The 25,501-nt window shown below is 45.7% G+C and overlaps 1 protein-coding gene across 2 annotated transcripts in view; it reads left to right on the top strand.

The window, feature by feature from the left end:
- The window catches only part of CREB3L2 (cAMP responsive element binding protein 3 like 2), a 130,725-nt gene that overhangs the window by 12,206 nt on the left and 93,018 nt on the right, over positions 1–25,501 (top strand). The window contains exon 2 of one of the 2 annotated variants that reach the window (XM_008258046.5): positions 4,157–4,186. The exons of the other annotated variant lie outside the window; for it this stretch is intronic. Within the exon in view, the coding sequence (XP_008256268.1) occupies positions 4,157–4,186 (30 nt within the window). The remainder of the gene's footprint in view (positions 1–4,156; positions 4,187–25,501) is intronic. 2 annotated transcript variants of the gene reach the window in all.

Here is a 25,501-nt window from a genome sequence, read left to right as displayed (position 1 = left end):
GGGGATATGCAAAAAGATGGCCTTGTAAAAGAAGGTTGGAATTTTCCAAATGACTATATGGTTAGAGCCTTTTCCTTTCTTTATATCTTTTGACTCTTTCACTGAGAAAGTATCAGGTAGATCCATTGAATACCCATAATGAGTTTGTTCACAGAGACAGGAACAATATTCAAGTGGTAGAAAAATAGAGAAAGAAAACCCAAGCTAACTGACTCCAGTTTTACATGAAATAGTATTAGGGGCAGGTGAGGCCAGATGGTTTTGTAATAAGAATATGATCCTGTGGAAGGAACATGAAGATAAATGATGGTGGCTTCAAAGAAAATATGCAGCCGCAGTCAAGGTTTGGTTGCAGGACCGGGCTCTGATGGGTCACATCCTGCTCCTCTTCTGTGCCCACTGTGTGCTGTCCTTGTTCTCCACTTGGCTGTCTCAGGGGATGTTCTTTTCATACCCCTTGAGCCCTCCAGGACCGTGAGGAGGAAGGGAGGAGCAGAAAGCTCTGCATCCAGGTCTGGAAGTGGGCACTCCAGGGCTGGAGACAGAAGTGGGTGGAGGGGAAGGAGAATTCTTCTTCCAGGCTGCACCAGGAGCTGGGGCATTCAGTTCTTACCACACTCATAACACTCACATGTACATCTCTAGTCTAAAGAACAGGCTCCTTTGAGGAGACCCAAGAGTTTGGGGCTCACTGTGTGGTGAGTTTTGTGAGCTTCAGAGGCCTGGCTGGAAGTAGATGATTTTGATTACCTTGTTTCAGTAAGAAAATATCTTGTGAGTTGGAAGCACCTATGTTACAAAACTTTTTTTTTTAAATAGCTTGTTTTTTTTTTTTTTAATGTGACAGGGAGAGTTATAGACACAGAGAGAGACAGGGAGAAGTAAGCAGCTTTTCTTTTCCTAGAGCAGCTTTAGGTATGCAGCAAAACTGAGCAGGAAGTATGACGGCCCTGACCCAACACACAGCCTTTCCCACTCTGAGCCTCTTGCTGCTAGAAACCTGTGCATATGGGTTCATAAGCTGGGGCTACCCAAGGCAGCCTCTGATTTTAACTTTGTCTTGGAAAATTAGTCACTGATGAACTTCTCCTTATTGTCTAGCAAGAAGCAAGACTGGCCTGTAAGAGCCTTCAGCGTGTGTATGTGCTGTTTCTGCTTTGTGTTAATCAAAACTGAAGTATGGTGTGGCATTTCCCTCTTCTTAACTTTTAAAAATGGTTTAGACTCTAGCTGCTGTCTTTTTTTTTTTTAAAAAAAAGGATCTATTTTATTTGTTTATTTGAAAGGCAGAGTTACAGAGAGGCAGAGGCAGAGGCAGAGAGAGAGAGAGAGAGAGAAAGTCTTCTATCCATTGGTTCGCTCTCCAGATGCTGCAACAGCCAGAGTTGCACCAAGCTGAAGCCAGGAGCCAGGAGCTTCTTCTGGGTCTCCCACGCAGGTGCAGGGGCCCAAGGACTTGGGCCATCTTCTGATTTCCCAGGCCATAGCAGAGAGCTGGATTGGAAGTGGAGCAGCCAGGACTTGAACCGGTGTCCATATGGGATGCCCAGGCACTGCAGGCAGCGTCTTTACCTGCTGCACCATAGTGCCACCCCCTAGTCACTGTCTTTTGCAAAGGGGGTAGGACCTTGTGGGAAAACACTCTATTTTTTGTAACCAAAGACCCTGAAGCCCAGCTGTGTAGCTGACTTTGAACTTCCCATCCTGAGATAGTATTAATTTCTGAGTTACTGCCAGGCGCTGTTTTCTGTTTCTGTTTTGGGTTTGCACATTTTCTTTCCAGAGCTCACTTGTAGCCCATGACCTGCATTTGGGAGCAGTAGGAAGGTGAGGTCTGTGAGCTGAGGCCAAGACCAAACCTGGCTGGAGACAAAGCTGCCCCCTTGGCTCCTGGGTATCCTCTTCTGGCTGAGGGCCAGTGACCCCAGAAATCTTCATATTGTGTCTGAAAAAGAGAGACAGAAAAGTAGCTGTCAGAAAACTGCTTAGGGAGAAACATGGGGCAGGTTGGAAACCAGTGTTTCCTTTTGGTTTAAATGCAGACTCACAGAAGGAAACTGAAATACAGACTGGCCCAATTCAGACTGGCACAGCAGAGAGGATAGAAGTTGAATGGATTGAGTATGATGAAGTTTTAGCTTTGTAATTTATTTTTATTTATTTTTTTAAAAAAGATGTATTTATTTATTTGAAAGGTATAGTTCCAGAGAGGCAGAGGCAGAGGCAGAGGCAGAGGCAGAGAGAGAGAGAGAGAGAAAGTCTTCATCTGCTGGTTCACTCCCTAAATGGTTGCTATGGCCAGAGCTGGACCAATCTGAAGCCAGGAGCCAGGAGCTTCCTCTGGATCTTCCACATGATTCCGGGGCCCAAGTACCTGGGCCATCTTCCACCGCTTTCCTAGGCCATAGCAGTGAGCTGGTTTGGAAGTGGAGCAGCATGGACGTGAACCAGTGTTCATATGGGATGCTGGTGCTCTTACGGGGTACTGGCACTTCAGGCAGCAGTTTTACCCACTACACCACAGCACTGGCCCCTAGCTTTTTTATTTTTTAAGATTGATTGATTGATTGATGAGAGTTAGAATGACAGAGAGGGTGAGAGATAGAGACAGAGACAGCCAAAGAGACATCTGCTATCCGTTAGTTCACTCCCCAAATTCCTGCAACAACTGGGGCTGGGCCAGGCTGAATGCAGGAGGAAGGAACTCCATCTGGGTCTCTCACAGAAATAGTAGGAAGCCAAGTAACTTGGGCCATGATCTGCTGCCTCCCAGATGCATCAGCAGGAAGCTGGAGTGGAAATGGAAGTGGGATTCGTTCCCAGGCCCTCGGATATGGGTAAGGACATCTCAAATGGCAGGTCAGCCCAGGGCAGCACAACACCTGCCCCCTAGCTCTCTTACTCCTGCCCTTCCTCTTTCTGTCATAGGATTCTGAACCTCCTGTTATCTGCTGATTGCTCAAGAACTGGTGTGGGGGTGGGAGGTTGGTAGAAAGAGCAGGGACTTTGGAGTCAGCATAGCTAAGAGCCCTCTTTACCACTGGGAAGAGTGCACGCTATTTCCTGGGTGCATGGGAGCTCTGTTGACACAGCACTCATGGAAAATGGTGGCATCCACACAGCACATTGAAGTAATGCGTGAAGCTAATCCCAGCAGATGGAATCCATCCCAGGCGCTCCGCCGGCTCCTGCCCCCGCTGCCAACCTGGCCTCCCCAGCAGCATGCAGCCGGGGCACTCTTGCTGGGGAGCTCTGATACGTGTGCTTGTTTGTTGTTTGTCTCCTCCAACACAGCACAAGCACATGACAGCAGAGGCTGCCTCTGTTTTGTCCACTGCAGTGCCCTCAGCTATCAGAATAGTGCCAGGACATTGAGGTCTCTGTTAAGATGTTTGGTGATGGATGAATCTGAGTTCACAATCTCATCTGATTCTGGCCCTCTGTACACTGAATACCTTCCTGAGACTACTGAGTAGGCCTGGCTAGAGGATGCATGACACAGTGTAACTGTCTGTCACCATCCCTGGCACACGGTGGCTACCCAGGAGTTACTGGGTTCCTTTTCTCCATTTTTCTCCTGAAGTAACTTCAGAGTCATTGCAAGGGAACCCATGCAGAATTGTGAACTTACGGGAAAACTTAATGTATAGCCTAAGCCCTTTCTATTGAGGCCTAGTTGTGAAAAGATATTGAGGGGAAAAGAACTTAGAGGATTCTTTGGGGGCCAGCGTTGTGATGTAGTGGGTAAAGCTGCCGTTTGTGATGCCAGCATCCCATACGAGTGCTTGGTTTGTATCCCAGCTGCTCCAGTCCCTGTCCAGTTCCTTGCTAATGGCCTGGGAAAAGCAGTGGAAGATGGTCCAAGTGTTTGGGCTTCTGCAGTCCACACGGGAGACCAGATGAGGCTCCTGACTTTGGCTTGGCCCAGCCCCAGCTGTTGTGGCTGTCTGGGGAGCGAACCAGCAGATGGAAGATCTCTCTCTCTCTCTCTGTATGTGTGTGTGTGTGTGTGTGTGTGTCCCTCTCTATAACTGACTTTCAAACAAATAAAATCTTTTAAGAAAAAAAAAAAGATTCTTTGGTTCCTGCCTGAATCCTGTTGGGTTCACAGCTCCGTTCTGATTTGCATGACTGAGTTCACCCTTTGATTTTTCAGGCACCTGCTTTTGAGGAACTGAAATTCTGTGTAAGTATTGAGGGAGCAGGATGGCGGCAGGTGTTAATATTCTTCCTGTTGAGAGAAGGAGGACAAAGGGGAAACCCATTTCGTGCTGCTATTCCCCCAAACAGCTGTGTGTTACTGGACATTGAGCTCATTTACATGATGCTTTCTAACATAAGTTGCTTTCTGGGGCTGAGTGTGATACGTTTGGGAGTCAGTTAACATGAGGAAGTGGGGGGAGGAGCTTTTAGTGATGTGGAGCAGCCCTGGTGGAACTGCTGTGTGCAGTGTTGGGAGAAGGCTGACAGTCCGTCCATGTGTGTGACACTGACCATGCCCCGAGACTTCCCGGCAGAGCAGATCTGGAGTGCTGTTAAGAAGCTCCAACTTCTCAATTTAAGCCACATGCTCTCCCTCTGATCTGGGGCCTGAATATATTTAGTCTTGGACTTTGCACAGCAGCTAATGTAAGTAGAGTTCTCTCAGCGAGAGACCTTCCCTTGAGTCCTGGTTTCATGGAAGCCAGGGTGCTGGGTTGTTCCTCTGTGCTGTTCAATCAGCACTCTTAACACCAGCTTTCTGGAGATTTGGGCATGTGAATGGAGCCCTTTCCATAATATCTTATCATTATTTTGGCATTTTCAATAGGACTTTGGGAGGGAACATTTAGAAGACTGTGCCCAAATCTCTGTCTTCCCTGGAAGTCATATTTTTAATCATTTATTAAGTTATTAAGGTTTATTTGAGTTATTTGAAAGGCAGAATTACAGAGAAAGAGGGCGGGGCAGGGCAATGGGAAAGATATCTTCCATCTGATGATTCACTCCCTCAGTGGCTGCAATGGCCAGAGCTGGGCCTGGACCAAAGCCAGGACCCATCTGGGTCTCCAGCGTGGGTGGCAGGATCCCAGGCACTCAGGCCATCTTTTGCTGCTTTTCCCAGGCAGATTAGCAGGGAGTGCGGATTGGAAATGGAGCAGCTAGGACTTGAACTGGCACTCATATGTGATGTCAGTGTTGAGGGGACAGAACTACACCATAATGCCAGCCCATAAAGTTTTATTTTAAGAAAAAAAAATCATTGTTGATAAGGAGGTTGAAGGTAAAAGAAAGAAAATCCTTAGCTATAGGGTCTAAAAAGTTTTGATGGGTTATAGTTGATGGTTCTTCTATATTGAACAAGACAGTTTACAGTTTTAGAGAACTTTTGATGTCTTTGGCCTTTCATGAAATGCCTTTCATGGAAAAGTTTGTTCTTTGGTATTTGCCAAATGAAAGCAAAATATCCTGGTCGGTAGATCTTTTTCCTTATTGCCCTTTTAAGAAACCATCAACTGAGCCAAATTTGCTTTTAGAAAGACCAAAGGCAGGACTGGCACTGTGGCGCAGCGGGTTAATACCCTGGCCTGAAGCGCCAGCATCCCATGTGGGTGCCGGTTAGAGACCCGGCTGCTCTACTTGCGATCCAACTCTCTGCTATGGTCTGGGAAGGCATTGGAAAATGGCCCAAGTGCTTGGGCCCCTGCACCCATGTGGGAGGCCTGGAAGAAGCTCCTGGCTCCTGGCTCCTGACTTCAGGTCGGCCAGCCATTGCGGCCAACTGGGGAGTGAACCATCGGATGGAAGATACCTTTCTCTCTCTCTCTCTCTTTCTGCCTCTCCTCTCTCTGTGTAACTCTGACTTTCAAATAAATAAATAAAAATCTTTTTTTTTTAAAAAGTGAACATCTTTAAAAAGAAAAACCAAAGGCAACAACCAGAAGAAATGAAAGAACAAAATATATCAAGATGGCAAGCACACATCTGTCACTTGGCTTGAAGATACAGTAATTTAAACATGCAAGGGCCTGCTTTGTGTCATGAACCAGGAAGTCCAGAGGGGGGCATCCTCAACTAATGTAAATGTTGACAGTGCCGGTGGGGCTCAGGGTTTTCCCAACTTTCATCCCGCCATCTTTAGCAGGCAGACCATGGTCCTCATGACTGTAGGATGCAGCTTCACCTCCAGCCTAGCATCAGCCTCCCTGCTGGAAAAAAGTGGAAGACTGAAGCAGGAAGGGGTAGCACCTGTGTTATAAGAGCCATGGCTTCCTCTAAAGTCTCCGGTGGAATTTGTTTTAGGTTTCACTGGCCAGCCCTACCTGTAAGAGAGGCCAGGAAAAGTGCACGTTTTAGCTGGATACCTTGCTGCCCTGCACCAACTTGGTCTTTCTGGTGGTAAGGAGGAATAAAGGGGACGATAGATACTGAGTGGTCAAGTAGCAGTGGGGCGGTGTTGTGTGCCAATGAGTTAGGTCTCCTGCAATATCAGCATCCCATATTGGAGCACTGGATCTTGTCTTTGCTGCTCTGCTTCAGATCCAGCTGCCTGCCAACACACCTGGGAAAGTAGTGGAAGATGGCCCAAGTACTTAGGCCCCTGCCACCCCCAAGATAAAGTTTGTGGCTTCTGGCTTGGGCCTGGCCCACCCCCAGTCATTGTGGACATTTTGAGAGTGAACCAGCAGATAGAAGATGGATTTCTTTCTCACTCTCTCTCTATCCCCCATCCCCATCTCTTTGCCTTTTAAATAAAAATATAAATTTGTTTAAAAAAGGGTAGCCATATCTGCCAATGACATAGTACCAGTTTCCCAAACTTAAAGCATTCCCAAACTTAAACTGGTAGGCATCTGTGAATTGGATAAATACAGTGTCTTCATCTCACATGGGCAAGACAACAACTTTCCTTCTCCCTCTGCTCAGTATGCCGAACATGTCAGTTGTACTCTTTGGCACCCCTGGGCTGGGCTGCTCACCCCCTGATCTGTAACTGTGCCCGGAAAGTGAGTGGGCCTGAAGTCCCTTTTACTGGAGTGGAGAGTGGCAGAGGAACGGGCAGTGCATGTTTGGAAATCCAAGGGACTGATTGTGCTTTCTCAGGAAAAGCAGCCAGCCAACAATAATTACTGGGCCGCCTCTGCGTGCAGAACCTGGACTCCAGCCTCCTGGAATGATCACAAAGGCCAAGGAAGACTCAGCCCTGCCTGGGGAGCGCACGCCTAGCCCAGCCGACAGGACAAAGTCACGGGAGAGACACAGGATGTTCAGTGTGTGCTAACAATGAACAAAGTCCGTGGCGAATCAGACATGGAGGAGTTGGCTCTGACCACAGCTTCGTAAAGGTCTATTATTTGGTGGAAGGAAAGGCTGTGTAAAAGTGCTGTTTGGAGAGTCAGTGGGTTTGCCTGGTTGGAGCAATTTACTAACACTGGCCCTGCAGCCTGGTGTGTTTTCTTTAGAAGAGCAGCCCAAGAGTCAACAGTGTCTATGGCCTCCTAGCTGTTTGCAGAGGGAGTATTAGGTTAGCCAGCGTTCCCTTTGCCTTTTCAATTCCAATCCTTTCTCCCTATCTCCCATCTCTAGTGTTGCCTGGTGGCCCTGATGTTTCCTGTCTGCCCTTGCTTCTCCTGTTTAACCTTCCTTCTTTGGGGTCCCAGCCAGTGTGCTCAGTCCTGGACCTGTGAGCTCAAAAAGTACTCTGGAGGGGGCATTGCACAGCCTTGTCTTTGTGCCATCTGGTGAAGGAGGCAAAAAAATGAGGGCACCGATGTCTCAGGGCTTCTGCACCCCACAGTGGACCATGCTGACTGTCCTTGGCAGTGAGTCTTAGTCTGCTCAGGGTGCTGTAACTCTCACAGCTCTGGAGGCGGGAGTGCAAGATCCAGGTGCTGACCAATTCTGTTCCTGATGCAGGCTCTCTTCCCACCTTCATACTACATGGAAAGACAGTGATCTCTTAAGTCCGCTTCTTCTTAAGCCACTAATCCCATCATGAAATTCCCACCCTCTTGCCCTCTCTAACCTAAGTTAGATCCCAAAGAGCCTGTCTCCAGATACCGTTACATTGGGGGTTAGGATTTCAACGGAGGACTTCTGGGGACACAGTTCACTCCCTAGCACTGGGGGTTCACCAGAGTTCGGTGAGGCTCCTGTGTGACAAATGATGGTGACCGGAGCAGTGTGCGTTCTACTGGAAGAAACCTGGGAGAGTTGAAATCCTGTAAATTGCAGGTTCTTAAGCTGGGTCCATGGGTACAAGGGAGTCTGAGAATCTCCAGAAATCTCCAGGGTAGTTTGTAGTGCCTGTGTGCATCTTCCATCATATTTCCAAATATACACGTGACCCAAACCATGTTAAGAACCACTGTCCTGGCAAGGGTGCCCCTGAAGTAGAGGCAGAGGGGGATGGAGTCTGTACACCTGTGCCCAGCACCAGTCGCCTCTGTGCACTGCCCAGGCCCTGCTGTGGTGCTGCTGTGCCCCTCGAAGCTTTCCAGAGCTCTGCTCCCTGGGTTGCTGTGTACTGCCTGCACTCAGTGCTGACACAGAGCCTTTCACCAGATGCTGCCCTGTGCCTCTGTACCCAAAACCTAGCCCTTTGATGGTTTTTTTCTTTTTTTGGTGGTGGGAGCAAAGCCTATTTTTGACGAATACATGAAATGAATGGCTGTCTTACATCATAAGGCAGAAAAACCATACTGCTTATTAAAGACATTTCATAGTAGTCTTGAGATTGTGACTTAAAGTAGACACAATTTCAAGCTGATGTTCCTGACCATAAATGGAGGGCTTCCCTCCACGTTCATTCATACCTCCCTGAGCTAACCCATTGCTTGCCTGGCTGGGCATTCTGGTTGGCAGCCCTGCCAGGCTAAGTGATTGAAGAGCAACGGTGGGACTCTTAGGTACACATTTTTTGGTCTATGGCATTTTTTTTACTTCTAGTCCATTTTTCTGGGGAGCTGGAGTATTTTCAAGCTCCATGCTTCTTACCTCCCCCCCCCCCCCAATTTGCTTGTGCTCCTACATTGCTAATAGTGTGCAATATTAAGGGTGTTTGGGGAAATTTCTCTCTAGCATTTGGAAATTGAAGAACTGACTTTCCAAATGTGCAGAGTGGCTGGGAATAAAGGAGGGATCACATTGTACAGTCACGGGGGCCAGCATATGAATTAAAAACCAGGAGCTCAGTACTTTCAGAGGTCTTTGAGGAATGTTGTTGGTGGCTCGTAGAAAGTTTGTTTCCCTTTTTTGCCACTCCACTTCCTTCATTTCAAATACTGAAGACCTCCAGTCTGTAGCTCTACCAGTTCATTAGCCAACACTGAGAAATCCCAGTCTTGTATTTTAGGAGCCTGGCTCACTGCTTGGGAAATCTGAAACTGGGTTTGCTATTTACTTGTGTCCAGATGCTTCGGGTAAGCCCTGAGCATCGGCAACTTTTCCCTCCTCCTTTTCCCAACTATGTTTGTCCAGGCCCAAGGGTGCTCCCCATGAGTCTGGGACTTTCCTAACTGGGCCTCTGGTCCCCTCCTTGGCTGACCCCACCACCAGGCTGCTTCAGGCCAGATGAATCCTAGGGGACTATGAAGCTGCTGCTCTGACCGTCCCCACTGTCTATAGAGCAATGGTTCTGGGTCTTGGCTGCATGTTATGCTTACCTGGCAGCTTAAAACATTGGTGCCTGGGTCCCAGCCCTGGAGATTCTGACCTAACTGGTTTTAGGATGAGACCCAGGCATCAGGGATCTTACAAACTTCCCTGAGAATTTCTGAAAGAAACCAAGGCTGAGAACCACTCAAAGAGGGATCTGCACACTGGCAACATGAGCACCAGGGAGTTTGTCACCAACGCAGAGTCTCAGGCCTTGCTCCAGACCTTCTCAACTGCCGTCTGCAGAGCGACAGATCACCCGGTGATTCCTGTGCACGTTAAATTTGAGAACCACAAACAAGAGTGCCCTGTGACCCCTCCCACGGGGCCGATTGGACCCCCAGCCGTCTGTGTTGCCCCAAATCCTGATGCCAGATGAAGCCAAAGAAACCAACTTGGCTGCCCAGCAGTTCTTGTATGGTATCTGGAGAAGCCTTCCAGGTCCCTCCATCCCTGACTAATCCCTTTTGTACCTGCCCACTCACGAGCCCCAGTGTGTTTCAAGGCCAGGGATACAAGGATCTGGGCAGTGTTCTTATTTTGAAATTAGGGTCTGATGGGCCTGATTGCAGCCCATGCAACTTGATTTCTTGGCTTGGTGGCCAGGCAGACCTTGCTGTGTTTTGCCTGGTCAGCCTGGCAGGGTTTGCCCTGTCCTGACCCTGATGAGAGCAGATGGTTAAGCATGCTAGAACTGGTAGAGGACAGAGATGACAAGTGTAAAGCGCTGGTGTTTCTTCTTCCCTCTCTTTTGCCTCCTTCAGATGCCTCTTAGTGCATACAGCTCTGTCCCTTACTGCGATCAGACTTGAACATTGTTTCTCAATAGGGTGCACCAGATAGACCAAGCCAATTACCTCCATTTTGAATTTAAGATATAATTATTTTGGATTTTCTTTTTTCCCCCTCACTTCACTGCTCATGTTGCGATTCTCAAGTTTTGGCACACAGCTTCTAAGTTCTCAAGTCAGTCCTGAGATGCCAGTACACTTTTGCCTTATTTTGCCAGTCTTGTATCTCTTGGCCCTCACAGGCACTTGGTAGAACAAGTGCATATTTCTCCTTTGAGATTTTCATTCCTGGCTCTCTCCCATAGCTATTTCTTGAGCAGGACAATGTGCCCAGTGCTGCCTTGGCTGGGAGCTGTGGGAACACAAGCGTAGTGGGGACCCAGGCACCTGCATTGGCTGCCCCACTGGCCGTCTTTTTCTTTCTCACTGTTCAGTGGGAATCCCAGTGGCTTCAGTCATTTAGCATCTTGACTCCCAGGGCCCTGTGTTCATTTCCAAGTCACCAGTATCTGAAAACAGTGGGACATGACGTATCTTGTGGCAGTGGGGCCACCTTCCTGGCCATCGTGGGTGACTTGGGCTCAGCAGTCAGAGAGGCCCCGTTCAAGGAAGTGTGGACTCTCAGTTCTGACTGACGACTGCCATCCCAGAATTTGGGCCCAGTGTTGCCAGATGATCTGGCTACACAAAAAGCCAGGAACAATTGTTTCATGTGTGTGTCAACTCTCTTGCCTTTTAACAGTTGCCCTTCCATTCTCTGCCAACAACTAAAGACAAAAACCATGAGGTAGAGGTCTTACAGGCCATCCAGAGATGCATCACACATGCTTCCAGCATTCACAGAAGTTTAAAAAATGCTCTGTCAGGGGCGGGGAATGTCTGGCTGTATTAGGTCCAGAAAATCATTGGATCTGGCCCTGCCAAAGAAACCACAGGTGGGACTCGAAATTCAATAAATCTATAGCAGGCTAATTTTTAAGTTGATCATTTTGTATGGACTGTGAGTGATGTTGCAAATACCCAAATGGCCCTGGGCAGAAGAAAGGTTCCGCATCCCCATAACCTGTGCTGAGGTCATCTAGGCCTTGGCTTAGGCTCTAGTTATCTGCAGATCATAAAAAGACTGCTGTGTCTGCAGCCAATGGGAATATCTCTGGAATTAGAATCAGAAATGACATCAGGACATTTTATGCATTTTGTCTTGACTGGTTTTCAAACTGATTTCTTTTCTGTCACAAAGTCTGCTGTTAGGCTCATTATTCTACCTGACCTCAATTTCCATTTTTCTGTAAAGTGCTTTGAGATTAGAAGAACATGACCAGGAGTCAGGCCATTGACATCTTCGGGTTCATTGGCTTGATAGTCTCTGATTTCGTTTTATTTATTTTGACCTCCTTTGCTTCATTTGTAAAGTGAAATGATAATACCCATTGACTTCATCAGCTTGGTATGAGGACTAAATGTGATTACTTATGAGAAATTTCTTCATAAAGGTTAAAAGAGCTCTCCAGTTGTAAGGCATTGTTAAGTTCAAATTCAAAGGCAGTATAAGGAACTGCTTGTATATTTCTTCATAAACAAAACAAAACAAGGTTTATTGTTGCGGTTTCATATGACTATATCTACCCATCTCTCTAGCTCATCTATTTTCTTATCATATCATTTTATATTTCATCTTGTCAACATCAAATTAGCTACCCAGGCCTTCTTGAAACACTTACTGATTATTTAGATGTCCAGTGGGTTACAGCAAGGTTCTTTCCTGGTCATTGTTTGTCGTTCTTTATTTTTGAGCCCTCATGTTAACTGTCCCCTGAGTTTTATTTTATCATTGTTGCATTGTTGCATCCCCATTCTGTATGTGTGCTCTGGGCCTCCAAGGGAGAAGCTACCATAGCTTCTGCCTTTTGGTTTTGGGGCCCTTAGGCTAGAAACGTGGGCAAGGTTTATTGCCATCCCTGCCTTCTCCTTCAGCTGGATTTTGAGAGGACCCAAACCCAGTCTCTGTGCAGCCTTTCACTGTGACCCAGAGGCAGTGTATGGGGGCACGGATGGAGGGAGGTGGTTGAGCAGGGCTCACGGTTGGGGAATGGCTTGAGACCTGCGTTTTCTCCCCCGCACCCTCGGTTGTACAGTAGTGACTGGCGGCCTCTCTCTGCAGTCCCCTTCACTGCAGTCTATGCCTTCATGTCATTTGTTACCCTGGTCAGATGTGTGTGTGGGTGCACATCGACCAGAAGACTGGGTGCTGCAGGCTGCATGGCTGATGTAGCGTAAGATGGTCTTCAGTCTCCGCCCTCCGGCCTCTCCCACTCTCACCAATCAGCAGTCAGTGGAAGTAGAAGCCTTCTCATCTGTCTCTTTGGCCACATACTTGAATTTCTTGGGGAGATTAAAAATATATTTATTCGGGCCTCAGCCCTACTTAAGACCGACTAAGTCAACATTTCTAGAAATGGGACACAAAAATTTTGTAAATAGTCCCCACATGGGATATGCATATTTGCTGAAGTCTGAAATGTACTTTGTACTACATGGGGAGTGGGGCGGGGGGAACTGGAGTGATGGATGACTATATCCCTGAATAGATTTATGATAAGCCAGAACAATGCAGCATTAATGTAACTTAGGAGGTAGGCATACTGTATTCATTAGACAATCCTTTCAACTTGGCTCCGATTTACACTTTTTATATTAGAATGTTGGAGAAGAACACAGATGAAACTACCTCTCCAGGCGATTGTAGTGTGCACCCTGGTTTGTGGATCACGAGTAAAATACCGAGCGGCCACTGCATTTCGACGGTTAGAGCAGGAAATTTGGGGCTGATGCCACCCAAGGCTTGAGGGAGAGCGACTGCAGCAGTTTGGGGGGTGAAGGGGCAGCAGGTCATGGTCTTAGCACATGTCCAGTGGCCAGGTGGCCATATAGTTAGAAAAGGGACCTCAAGAAGGTCCCAGAGAGAAACTGAGTAAGAGCAAACTCATGGCAGCTAAAATATCCCTGCTGAGCAAAAAAGTTGATAAATCAGAGTTCTGAATGCTATTGATTCACACATGAGCATAGGAAAAAAAAAAAAAGACAACTCTGGCTTACCCAGAGTTGATGTCTGTGAAACATCTGCTTCTTACATAGGGGACAAAATCCTGGAGCAGGAGAAGCCGTTAAGGGTCATCTGGCCCAGCCTCTACCCTGTGTCCCTCCCAGTGGCCTGAGTGGAATTGCATTCTATTTAAGCAGCTGGATGTGATGATTCTATGGTCACTTACTTGAGATTGAAACCACTTTTAGTTCCAGCACAGGAATGTAGTTTAAAATCATTTCCCTAAGAGAAAAGGGAAAGCCATCTTATGTAAAACTGAGCGTCGCTCTGGCCTGTTGTTTTAAACCTGGGTGCTGAGACGCTGGGAGGGGAGTGCACCTCCAGGAGGTCCTGTGCCACTGTGTCTTTTCTTCTGAGTCACGGGTCCTGGTCCTCCCTGAACTGGGCAGAATAAAGTCTCTCTCTAACTTTCCAGCTCCCCAAACTTCCTTCTGCTTTCACGGCATGCAGAAGCAAAGGGCCTTCTGTCCTGCCTGTGGGGCCGGGGAACAAATGACAAAGGCCCTTTAAGGGCGGGCGAAGGGGCCAGAGTCTTGCAGATGTGAGGTTACAGTGTGTCAGCCCAGCCCCAGGAGCGGCAGCCAGCTCATGGCAGAGGCCTAAGTATGGGACTCATTTGTGGGTTCTGGGAAAGAAATACCCTGCTGATTATGAGTAACTCTACACCCCTTCCCAGAGCCTCTTGTGCTCACAGAGAACTCGGGCTGTCTGTTCTCCTGGGCTTTCTGGAGCTTTGGTAGAGATTAAACTCTTGCTAAATTCTATACATCTAATAGGCTCGTGGAGCTTGATCTGTTACTTTCTTTATCAATGTCTACACCCATAAAATACATAGAAATGACTTCTCCAAGCCTTTTCGGCTTGTATGGTAACTCGTATATTTTTCCTGCTCCACAATTTATAAAACACATTCATGGAAATAATCCCCTTTGATTTCTAAAATATCTCAAGGCTCATTGCTGAAATGTCATCCCTTCTCACTCTGTAACCTTTCTTTGGGTAACTTCTGTTGCTTCTATTGCTGTCTGTGTGGTGCTTGGCCCATAATTTATATCCTTGTCCTGGATCTCTCTCCAAGACTTGCTTATCCAGTTGCCAGCTTATCTCTCCACTGGGCTCTCAAAAGCTCCTCAACTAAGTAGATTCATGCCTGAATTTATGCATTCCCGCCCAAACCCCACCCTAAGCCTGTTCTCTATCTCAGTCATCCATCCACTAGGACAGGATAGGCACCTAGGAGCCATTCTCAACATCATCTTCTCCCTCACACCTCCTTTCCAGTCTGCCCTCAGTCCAGTCAGCTGTCCCTCCCAAATGTCTTGACTCCACCTACTTCTTCCCATCTCCTTTATCACTCCTTGGGACAGAGCTGTCTGTGTCTTTGACCAGGACTTCTGCAGTAGCCTGTTAACAACTCTTCTGACTTAGCTCTCTCTCCTCTCCATCACCCCTGAATGTAGAAGAAATCTTTCAAAATGCAAACCTGGTTCCATCAGCCTCCTCAATGACTTTATATCACTGTTGTGATAATAATAATAATATAATAATAATAATAAAAGCTCCCTCTGTAGTTTGACCTCTGTGAAGCTCTTCCCTGGCAATCTGAGCTCTGACCATAAGAGCCTCCTTTCTTTTTTAAATTTCTCTGTATAAGAGTACCCCTAGACATTTATTTTAAAAAATAGAATTAAAAGATACATTATTTTGGTGCAAAAAATTTGAAATCCTTGCATTGTTTTTTAGCAGTTTTGATTTTTCATCAAGTCTTTGAAGACCCTTGGTATTTCTTCCTGCCACAGGCCTTTGCACAGCTATTCTGGAGCACTCTTCCTTCCCTCTTCCCCTTGTGCCGTTAACTGATGTTTAACCTTCAGACCGAACTCAAGCCTTATGGAAGCTCCTTCTGCTCTTGGTGATCTGGGTCCCTTTATTTCAGAGGATTATAACGTCTCATCTTTCTGCTTCGTTATTTGGGTTGTCTTTGTCTCTCCTGTTAGTGTAAATTCCCATAGAGCAAAGATCTGGTGTCTTCACCATTGTATCCCAGTCCCAGCTCTCAGAAATGAAGGGGTAGGTGGGAAAAAACATTTCTTTTGAATACAGGAAGATTGATTTTTTTTTAAAAAATTATCTGTTTACTTGAAAGGCAGAGTCATATATGTGTGTGTGTGTGTGTGTGTGTGTACAGCAGAGACAGAGACAGAGAGAGAAGAGAGAAGAGAGAGAGAAGAGAGTTGGATAGAGACCTTGCATCCGCTGGTTCACTCTCCAGATGCTAGCTAGGGCTGAGCCAGTGTGAAGCCAGGAGCTTGGAACTTCATCCAGGTTTCTCAGATGGGTTGACAGGGACACAAGTACTTGAGCACTCAGCTACTGCTTCCCAGGATGCACATTGGCAGGAAGCAGGATCGGAAGTAGAGCAGCCAGAACTTGAATCAGGCACTGTGATATGGGATACAAGTGTCCTAAGTGGTGACTTAACTCTTGTGCCAAATGCCTGCCCCACATCTTTCTAAGAGGAAGATTTGAGTTGTAAAGGTATCACTGACGAAGATCTCTCCTGCCATGATCACCTTCTACCTTCAGAGTATCAGGCATTCCTGTCTCAGAGCCATGCTGTAAAGTCTCTGGGCATAATAATTCACCTGCTGCTGAGTGGGCCCCACGCTACTACTCTCTCGACTGATTAGAATGTCTCCTGTTACCTTCTTCCTTTCTCTGGGGAACACAGCAGACCCCCTCTTACTCCAGGTATGCTTTCTTCCAGCTCCCAAGGGCCATGGGATCCACTATGTTTTAAAAGAATAGGAGCAGGGCCTGCGCTGTGACGTAGTAGGTAAAGCTGCCGCCTGCAGTGCCGGCATCCCATATGGGTGCCAGTTCAAGTCTCGGTTGCCCCACTTCTGATCTAACTCTCTGCTATGGCCTGGGAAAGCAGTAGAAGATGGCCCACGTCCTTGGGGTCCTGCACCCGCATGGGAGACCTGAAAGAAGCTCCTGGCTCCTGGCTTCAGATTGGCACAGCTCTAGCTGTTGAGGCCAATTGGGGAGTGAACCACCGGATGGAAGACCTCTCTCTCTCTCTGCATATCCTCTCTCTGTCTGTAACTCTGCCTTTCAAATAAATGAATAAATCTTTAAAAAAATAAAAGAATAGGCACCTGTGGGCCATTGTCTAGGAAACTGTCCATGTCCACTGCTGTAGGACTAACCTGTGTCGCCACAAAGTGTCACCTCTGAGCAGATACCCGCTGTGAGCTAGTGGAGTCTCTTTAGTACCCACATCTTCTGCAGAGGACACACACGTTGTAGTGTGGATCTCTAGGATTGTGTCATTAGTTATGGGATTTCAGAGCATTCTTCTTCATACTAGACCATCTCTCCAGTTTTCTGGTGTGGGTTTTGGTGTGTGTGTTTCCTCTAATGTATAAATTTTTTCATAGAGGCCCCGAAGCTTCTCTATACTGGGATTAGGAGACAGTCCCCAAATCAAACATGAGATTTCTTACCAGAGTGTCTTTTTTTCTTCTTTTTAAGGTGTTCTTTAAAATTTATTTGAAAGAGTAATGGAGAAAGAGGGTAGAGAAACAGAGAGAGAGGGAGAGGGAGAGAGAGAGAGAGAGAGAGAGAGAGCAGAAAGAGAGAAGTATCCTCCATTTGTTGGTTCATTCTCCAAATAATCACCTTGTCTTGGACTGGGCAAGGCAGAAGCCAGAAGCCTGGAACCCTGTCTGGTTCTCCCATGTGGGTAGCAGGAGCCCAGGTACTTGGACCATCTTGCCCTGCTTTCCCATACACAGTATCAAAGAGCTGGATCAGAAGTGGAGCAGCCAGGACTTGAACCAGCTCTCTGATGCAGGATACTGCTGCTGCAGGCAATGGTTTAACTCACTGTGCCACAAAGCTAGCCCCACCAAGCTATCTCTTACTTACTGGTGTGAAAACACTCTGTGGCTCTGGTGTTTTGGTGCAGCAGGTTAAGCTGCTGACCGTGACAACAGCATTCCCAGATGAGCGCTGGCTCAAGTCCTTCTACGCCACTTCCAATTCAGCTCCCTGCTAATGCACATGGTAAAGCAGCAGAAGACGGGCCAAGTACCTGAGCTACTGCAAGCGACTTGAGAGACCCTGATGAAGTTCTTGGCTCCCGTGTTCATCCTGGCCCAGCCCTAACTGTTACAGCCATTTGTGGAGTGAACCAGGGGATGGAAGATCTGTCTCTCTGTGTGTGTTTCTGCCTCTCTCCTTAACTCTGCCTTTTAAATAAATAGACTTTCCAGAGAATAAAAAACCAGAAAATACTCTGTGTGTTGATCCACAGTACAGTTATCCATGAATGTTATAAATGCCTTGGTATTTAGTTGCTTTCAAGGACTATGGAATTCAGAATAAGAGATCTGCACCTATTCTAGATTGTTTTCCTTTTTCTCATTAAAAATACTATTGGAATTGTTCATTATAATGCATGTATTACTCATTAGAGTAAGCTGAAAAAATTAAAAGACAATTTTTCAAAAAAACTCATTATGCATCTCTATCAATTGCTGTTAATTTCTGCATTAGCATTTAGATATTTTCTATCAAAGTCTTTTTGACATAGCTTATTTCCTATTGTTCATATAAGGACTGTGTAATGCTCCTTTGCAATCATAGAGAGTTTCTGTTTTAGTACTTACCCATTGCTTTTAAATGGCTGTGTAGTATTCAGTGCATGTGTTTTGTAGTTTCTTGGCTAATATCCAATTAGAATTTTAGGTTATTTTCCATTTTTTTCCTCTTTTAAATCGGTTGGCTTAGTCTTTAGTTAATAACTTTAGAAAAGTGAAAATAGCCAGAACATACAGTGGAAAGATTCTGTAACTTTATGGTTATGCCGAGAAATTCAAGATGAAGGTAAGAGATATGATAAGGAGGTTTGCACTAGAGAAAGAGGCACAGGACATGATATTGAACAGAGTGAGGACTAGAGTTCTGCGTGTACTAACCCATCTCAGCACTGTTAGAGAAGAGTGAGTTCTGCAGTGTCCACGGCTCCCTGTATGTCCTATATAGCAACAGTATGTCTTCCCCTACAAAATTTTTTAAAACATAACTCCAACTCTGAGAATAAGTGGGCAATGTATAAGTTCTATGCAAACTTGATTTTTTTTTAAATTTCTGTGTGTCTCTCAGTATTCATGCTAACTTCATTTAGGTACTAGGCTCATATTGATATTGTAAAAGTATGCCATCCTCCAGGCGTTTTAAAACTATGGGTGTTCCAGCAGACTCATAGAATGGCAGATGTCCTAAACAGCACTCTGGCCTCAGAATCAGCCCTTAAGTCATTCAGATCTGGCTGAAGAGCCCATAAGGGTATTTTAGGCATGGAAAGCCAAGACACTCTGGCAAAAAAAAAACAAAAACAAAACAAAACAAAACAAAACACCTAAGTGAAAGATCTCTGTGAGTGAGATCCCAGTGGAAAGAACAGGCCATCAAAGAAGGAGGTACCTTTCTCTGAAGGGAGGAGAGAACTTCCACTTTGACTGTGACTTTGTCTAAATAAGATTGGAGTTGGCGAACTCAAAAGGCTTCCATAGCCTTGGCAACTCATGACAAGAGCCTAGGGTGATTACTGACGCCATAAACAAGAGTGTCAATTTGTTAAGTCAACAACAAGAGTCACTGTGCACTTACTCCCCATGTAGGATCTCTGTCCTTAATGTGTTGCACAATGTGAATTAATGCTATAACTAGTACTCAAATAGTACTTTACATTTTGTGTATCTGTGTGGGTGTAAACTGTTGAAATCTTTACTTAGTGCATACTAAATTGATCTTCTGTATATAAACAGAATTAAATATGAATCTTGATGTGAATGGAATGGGAGAGGAAGCAGGAGATGGGAGGGTTGCGGGTGGGAAGGAAGTTATGGGGGGGAGCCACTGTAATCCATAAACTGTACTTTGGAAATTTATATTTATTAAATAAAAGTAAAAAAAAAAACTATGGGTGTTCTTATGTCTCAAGAGTGAGGCACAGTTATAAGGAGCTCTACTGTAGGTGGACATACACTGTATAAACGGCTTTTCTGTGAGCTGGAGTAATGGAAGGAGGAGAAATCTGTTCTTAGAACAAGGCACATGCTGTTGGTTCCAGACATTCTTCCTTGCTGGAGGATACAGGAGTGGTGTTTAACGGCTGCTGGCCCCTGGCCCACTCTCCAGCCCCATGGAATGTGCTCTGTCTGGGCCACACTCCCCGGCATCAAGGCCCTCACTGTGGGGAGGGGTGGAGCAAGCTCTCCAGCCCGTGGCTTGAGCTTTTCCTGCCAAAATAAGGGATCTGTTTGGAAGACTTCGGGTTCCCCTGCCCTGTGATCGGTTCTGTTGACAGAAGAAGGCTCGTTTTTCTTTCTTACAGTTGCTGTTTCTTCATTGCAAGTACTTTCCTTGAATGTAAAGTTAACAAGCAGAGTTTGTAAGAGTGTATAAGAAACTTTGTTTGGTAAAGAGACGGCATTCTCTTTTCTTGTTAAAAGTTGTGATATATGGATCAATTCCAAGTTCTGTGGTTCTTGGCACATGCCATCTTTCTGAAATTGCTTCTCTGTGTTTCATAGAAGAGGAAGAGAAAAAAAGGAAAAGAAAAACAGCTTATTTTGTGGATTCTATTTGTGTAATTTAATTGGGGATATTATTCTACATTCTGTCCTTTCTCATATCAATAATAATAACAATTTTTGTGCATTATTGCATTTAGTTCTCACAATCCACCCTTTGAGTTAGATATCATTCTTGGCCTCATTTTAAAGAAGAGAGGCTGCGGCTTGAAGCAGTTAAGTAACTTACCCCTTACATGGTACAGAAGCAGAGCAGCTTCTAACTCACCTAACAGTGTTTTCAAGGTCAGTGGCAGGAGCGTTTTGGGCAAATGAAAATACCTTGATCCCTATACAAGTATTTGCTGCTGACTTTGGGGCTAATTTGTACCTTTTCCTTAAACTTTTTATTTCAAAACATTTCAAACCTAGGAAAAGTAAAAATTACACAATGATGGCATAGATCCTTCAACTAGATTCACCAAATGCTGATGTTTTACCACACTAGCTTATTTCTCTGTCTTTTGGAATCTATGTGTTTAAGTTTTCTGGGCTTTTGGTTTTTGTTTTCTGAAGACTCTTTGAAAGTTAGTTGAGATGTTACAGCATTTCATCTCTCAATATTTAAGCAGGTGTCTTTGAAGAATGGAGACGTTCTCCCAAACAACCACAATGAAAATCATCTTGCTCAAAAACTTCTGCATTGATACACTGCTGTTATCTGATATGTCCATGTTAAATTGCCGTATTTGTCCAAAAATGTCTTTCACAGCTAACTTTTTTAAGCCAATATCCAAAGCTCATAAATTGCTTTATTTATTTTTTTTTGACAGAGTTATAGACAGTGAGAAAAAGAGACAGAAAGGTCTTCCTTCCATTGGTTCACTCCCCAAATGGCTGCTATGGCTGGCGCTGCACCGATCCAAAGCCAGGAGCCAGGTGCTTCTTCCTGGTCTCCCATGTGGGTGCAGGGGCCCAAGCACTTGGGCCATCCTCCACTGCCCTCCTGGGCCACAGCAGAGAGCTGGACTGAAAGAGGGGCAGCCCGGACTGGAACCCGGCGCCCATGTGGGATGCCAGTGCCGCAGGCGGAGGATTAACCAAGTGAGCCATGGCGCCGGCCCCCATACATTGCTGTTATGATTTATAGTCTTGGTACCACACACGTTCTCTTCTCAGACTAGAAGCAGTTTGCTTTGGCTAAGTAGGGAGACAAGGGATCTTGCTATACTTCCAGACTTGGGCTCCCTGCCCTCTGCACTGCAGAACCTCACAGTGTCCATATTTGACCCCTCATTTTACTGACACCCCTTCTTTCTTTCTTCTCTCTTTTCTACTCTACTTGGCTCTTGACCATTTTCTTCTTCCTCCTCCCTCATTTTTCCCCTGTTCTCCCCTTTTTCCCTCCTTTTCTGTGACTTGCTGTAAGATACATGTGACTTGTTCTTATGTGCTATGATTTCTTTATGCTACAACTTCGAAACTGATGGGGTGGCAGGGAAGAGCTGCTAACTTTGATTCATTGGTGGCTTAAGGAGAGAGTGGACTAAGGGACTGTGTAGCTGTAGACCTGTTGGAGGAGGCTCAGGGCTTGATACAACATGAGGCTGAGGAGATAGAAGGTGGCCTGCTCCAGTCCAGAGAGACATCAGTAGGGGAGCACGGGGCAGGGATGGTTTAGAAATGGCCCTGTGACATATTAAAGTATGGACTTTAAACTCAGACAAGAGGCAAGTGTTTGGTGCGGCGATTAAGTCACCACTTGGGATTCTCACATCCTAGATTGGAGTGCCTAGTTTGAGTCTCAGCTTCTTTGTTTCTGATCCTCACATGGTGGGGAGGGAGGAGGAAGGAGATCTGATCTCTTATAAGGACATTAGTACCATTATGAGAAATCTACCCTCATGACCTTATCTAAACCTAATTCCCCTACTGTCACACTGGGGGCTAGGGCTTCAGCATATGACTTTGGGAGGACAAAACATTCAGGCCCTGACACTCTCCCTCTGTCCCACCAGAGAGCTGAGAATCCATACGTGATGAGAGTGTCACCTTGAGGAGTGGGCTGTTCATGCGCTAGGTGGAAGCAGAGGCATGACCCAGAACCACAGGTCTAGAAGTTTGTGAAACACCTCTGCAGGGAGCTCTCAGCAACTCTCATATTCCATGGGTCCTTCCTTGCTACCTCTATTTTTCCTTTCATAATTTCTTTATTAATATTTTCTATCACAGAGGCACGGAATGAAACCAAAGTGTGTTATCACTTGTTCTTTGTAAAATGCCCAAATCAAACTTTTCTATGGTGAAAAAGGCATTTTCTCCCTTCTCTCCAAAAGATTCACTTGTTCCAAGCTTTCACTGTTCTCCGAGCTGTGGCTTCTTACTCCCATTCAATGCCACGGATGGAGCTTCTCCCTCCGCATCCCCAACTCCCCATCACAAGTGTGCCAACATGCTTCCAGTTTTCTTTGTTGATTGAACCTGCTTTTGTTTTTACCTGCTTTCTCAAAGAGCATCCCAGTGCCACCACCGAAATTTACTAGAACATAATTTAAAAAACTAAGCAAGTTCTATTATCAAAATAGCCATAATCTGTTGTACAAAGCATACAGTAATTTGCAGGGATTAATTCACATGAAGAAGCTGTGACTAGCTCTGACTCTCCTGCTTTCTCGAAGAATTGAATGGTTGTTCACATATGCAGCTCCTGTTTCTGGCCTGTGTCTTCTCCGGCTCTCCTGTCTTGGTGCCCTTCCCAAGCCTGTTCTCTGAGTCTCTGAGTTCTCTGAGTCAGCGAGCATCAGGTTCCTTCACACACCCAGGTGATCCTCCCAGTGTGTCCGAGGACCAGCAGCAGTGTATGAGGATTTGCTGGGAAGACATATTCTTGAGCTCTTCCCTTCTGAACTGGTAGCTGTAGAGGTGAGACACGGCCATTCATGCTTTAATAAACTCTTCAAGTAGTTCTGATACACCATGAAGTTTAAAAATTCCTGTCCTAGACGAGCAGGTTAAATTTTGTGCATTGATCTCCCAGTTGCCTATTTTGGCATAAATAACAGCACTTTACTTTGCTCTTCCTCTGGTGTGGAAAACAAACTGTTGTAAGATGAGTGAGATTTTCAGTGGAAATCACCCTGGTCTATTTACATTATAGTGGACAAGAGCTGGTGACTTGAGCCAAAGCTCTGCAGGTGGAGTCTTCAGCTGGGGACTCAGGGCCCCTTTTTGCTGGCTCCTTGTTCATCCACATGAGCGATGACTGGTCAGTGCTTTCTGAAACCAAGGTTCTTTATAAGGTGACCAAGGATGGAAGAAGCTGTAGCATTGGCTTAAGTACCTGTGCATTCTCTAAATAACATTCTGGTACATAAAATGTAGTTACAAAAGCCTCAAATTAAAGTGACTTTTGTCATTGATTGAATTATGTCATGGGAAAAACTTAATGCTTAAATTAGCAAAATTCCATTTATTTCCATTTTCTTTTTCTATAGTGCATGTAAATATGTTTGTGCACAGATGTGTGAAGTGTATTGGAACGACAGAGGGATGTTTGTAGGAAAACTGTGAGATACCTGAGGAAGGAGTGACTACTGGTGTCATCAACAGCTGAAGCTAGCGTGCCTGGATCACTGTAGTCTACTGGGTTTAGAGATAACTGCTGATGGTGTCATCACACAGGCAGTTTCCTTATCTGTCCTGTTTCCCTTTTGCAATAATCTCTGTGGTAGATCTAGACTTTAGTCACTGCTGACTAGTGACTCTGTGTGATCTAAGAAAAGGGGGCAGAATTTGAAGAATTTAGAAGCAGGCACTTTGTGCAAATCATTCAGTATCCAGCTACCTGGCTTATTACACCTGTCTTCTTCTTCCCCTCCTGTGGGGTATAGAGCTCAAAGCATCTGCCTGAATGATCTTGTTTTCCTGATGGCTCAAAACTTTTCTGTTTGGTGAGTCAGGAGCCTCAGGTGCTTCAGCACGGGTCTGAGTGTGTGGTTTGAATACACACAGGAGGAAAACATTGCTGTGTCAAGATACATGATTGATGTGCTAGTGACAAATGTTCTGGGAGCCAAAGACTCACTGATGAATTGAATGAGAGGCATTTTTAGAGGGGATACAAGGGACTATGTGGACCTTCTTGGAATTTGTTGAAAATAGGGGCTGATAAATTCTTACTTTGGTGTTTTGTAATTTTTTTATTTTTATTTCCTTGCTTCAATAGATATGCCAAATACTATCCTACACACTGAGCAAAATAAGTTGTTTCTTAAACAACACCAAAACAAAGAGGATGATATTCATTCTTATTTTAAGTTTATAAAAACAAACTAAGTAACAGACATAATTATACTCGTATCAGCAACTTAGGGAGGGGCCTTTTAAAAGATCAAGAGGATAAATTAGGCAAACTGTGACTCTAATACAAATATAGTTCATGAAGGATGAAGTTAGAAGAACATTTTAATTCAATCTATAATAACACCGGAATGATAAAGCAGAGATGGCTGGGGGAGGGGAAGTACTGACTGTCACCAGGGAGTGACTAGAGGAATTGCTGATGGGCTCAGAATTCAACATAATGAATCCAGAGATAGAAGGAGTGGTGTTGGTCTTAGGGTGGATATGAAAGTAGTGTGGATTTTTAGAAACTGGCAGGAGGAATATCAAAGTCAAATATGTGGTGTCTGAAAACTAGAGAAAGATGAACACAGTCTAATCTTTGAAAATAACATTTTTTTTAACTTGACATTAATACCAGTAAGACACATTGAGCTGGTTATTAAACAGACTCTTGGGAAACAGGAAGAAAGCAATGCTAACTATGGGGTAGGCTGGATTTGGGAAGAGGTAGTTGGGAGAATGTAGCGTTTGGTTTAGGGCTACAGCAAAGCCGGGAGGGGTCTTTGCAAGCGCTACTGCTTCCCAGCACGTCAGAGAAAGGTGTGGCCGGTACTTGGAAGGACTTTCAGCAGGGTGGCAGCTTTGAGATCTGGAAGGCCTGTGATGCGAGATGCAGAAGGAAGCGGACCCAGGGGACTTCAAGCTGTGAGGGATGGCTGGGATGTCAGATGTCACAATCAGTATCCACAGTGTCCTGCCAGTCAGGAGAGCTGGGTGTGCAGGCCAGCGTGAGAGAAAGCAAACACGTCCATATGTGAGGACGGCAGGGGCGGGGGTGCATTTCATGAGCAAATATTGCCAGAGTATCTGCTTCGTGCCAGGTACACATTCCGGGTGCTGGAGACAGAAAACAAGCACATAAATGTGTCACTTCCCAGGAGAGGGACGGTCAAACAGGATGTGGTGAGGGAGTGCCGAGGAGCCGGGCGGCTTGGTGGTGCTGGGTGAAAAGGCCTGAGAGTGTGACTTCTGAGCCTGAAGGT

This window comes from Oryctolagus cuniculus, chromosome 3 (genome assembly GCF_051225735.1).
Source record: "Oryctolagus cuniculus isolate XC-2025 breed Fujian yellow rabbit chromosome 3, ASM5122573v1, whole genome shotgun sequence".
Lineage (NCBI taxonomy): Eukaryota > Metazoa > Chordata > Mammalia > Lagomorpha > Leporidae > Oryctolagus > Oryctolagus cuniculus.
The sequence above is the reverse complement of the archived record's forward strand: the minus strand, read 5'-3'. Positions and strand labels throughout refer to the sequence as shown.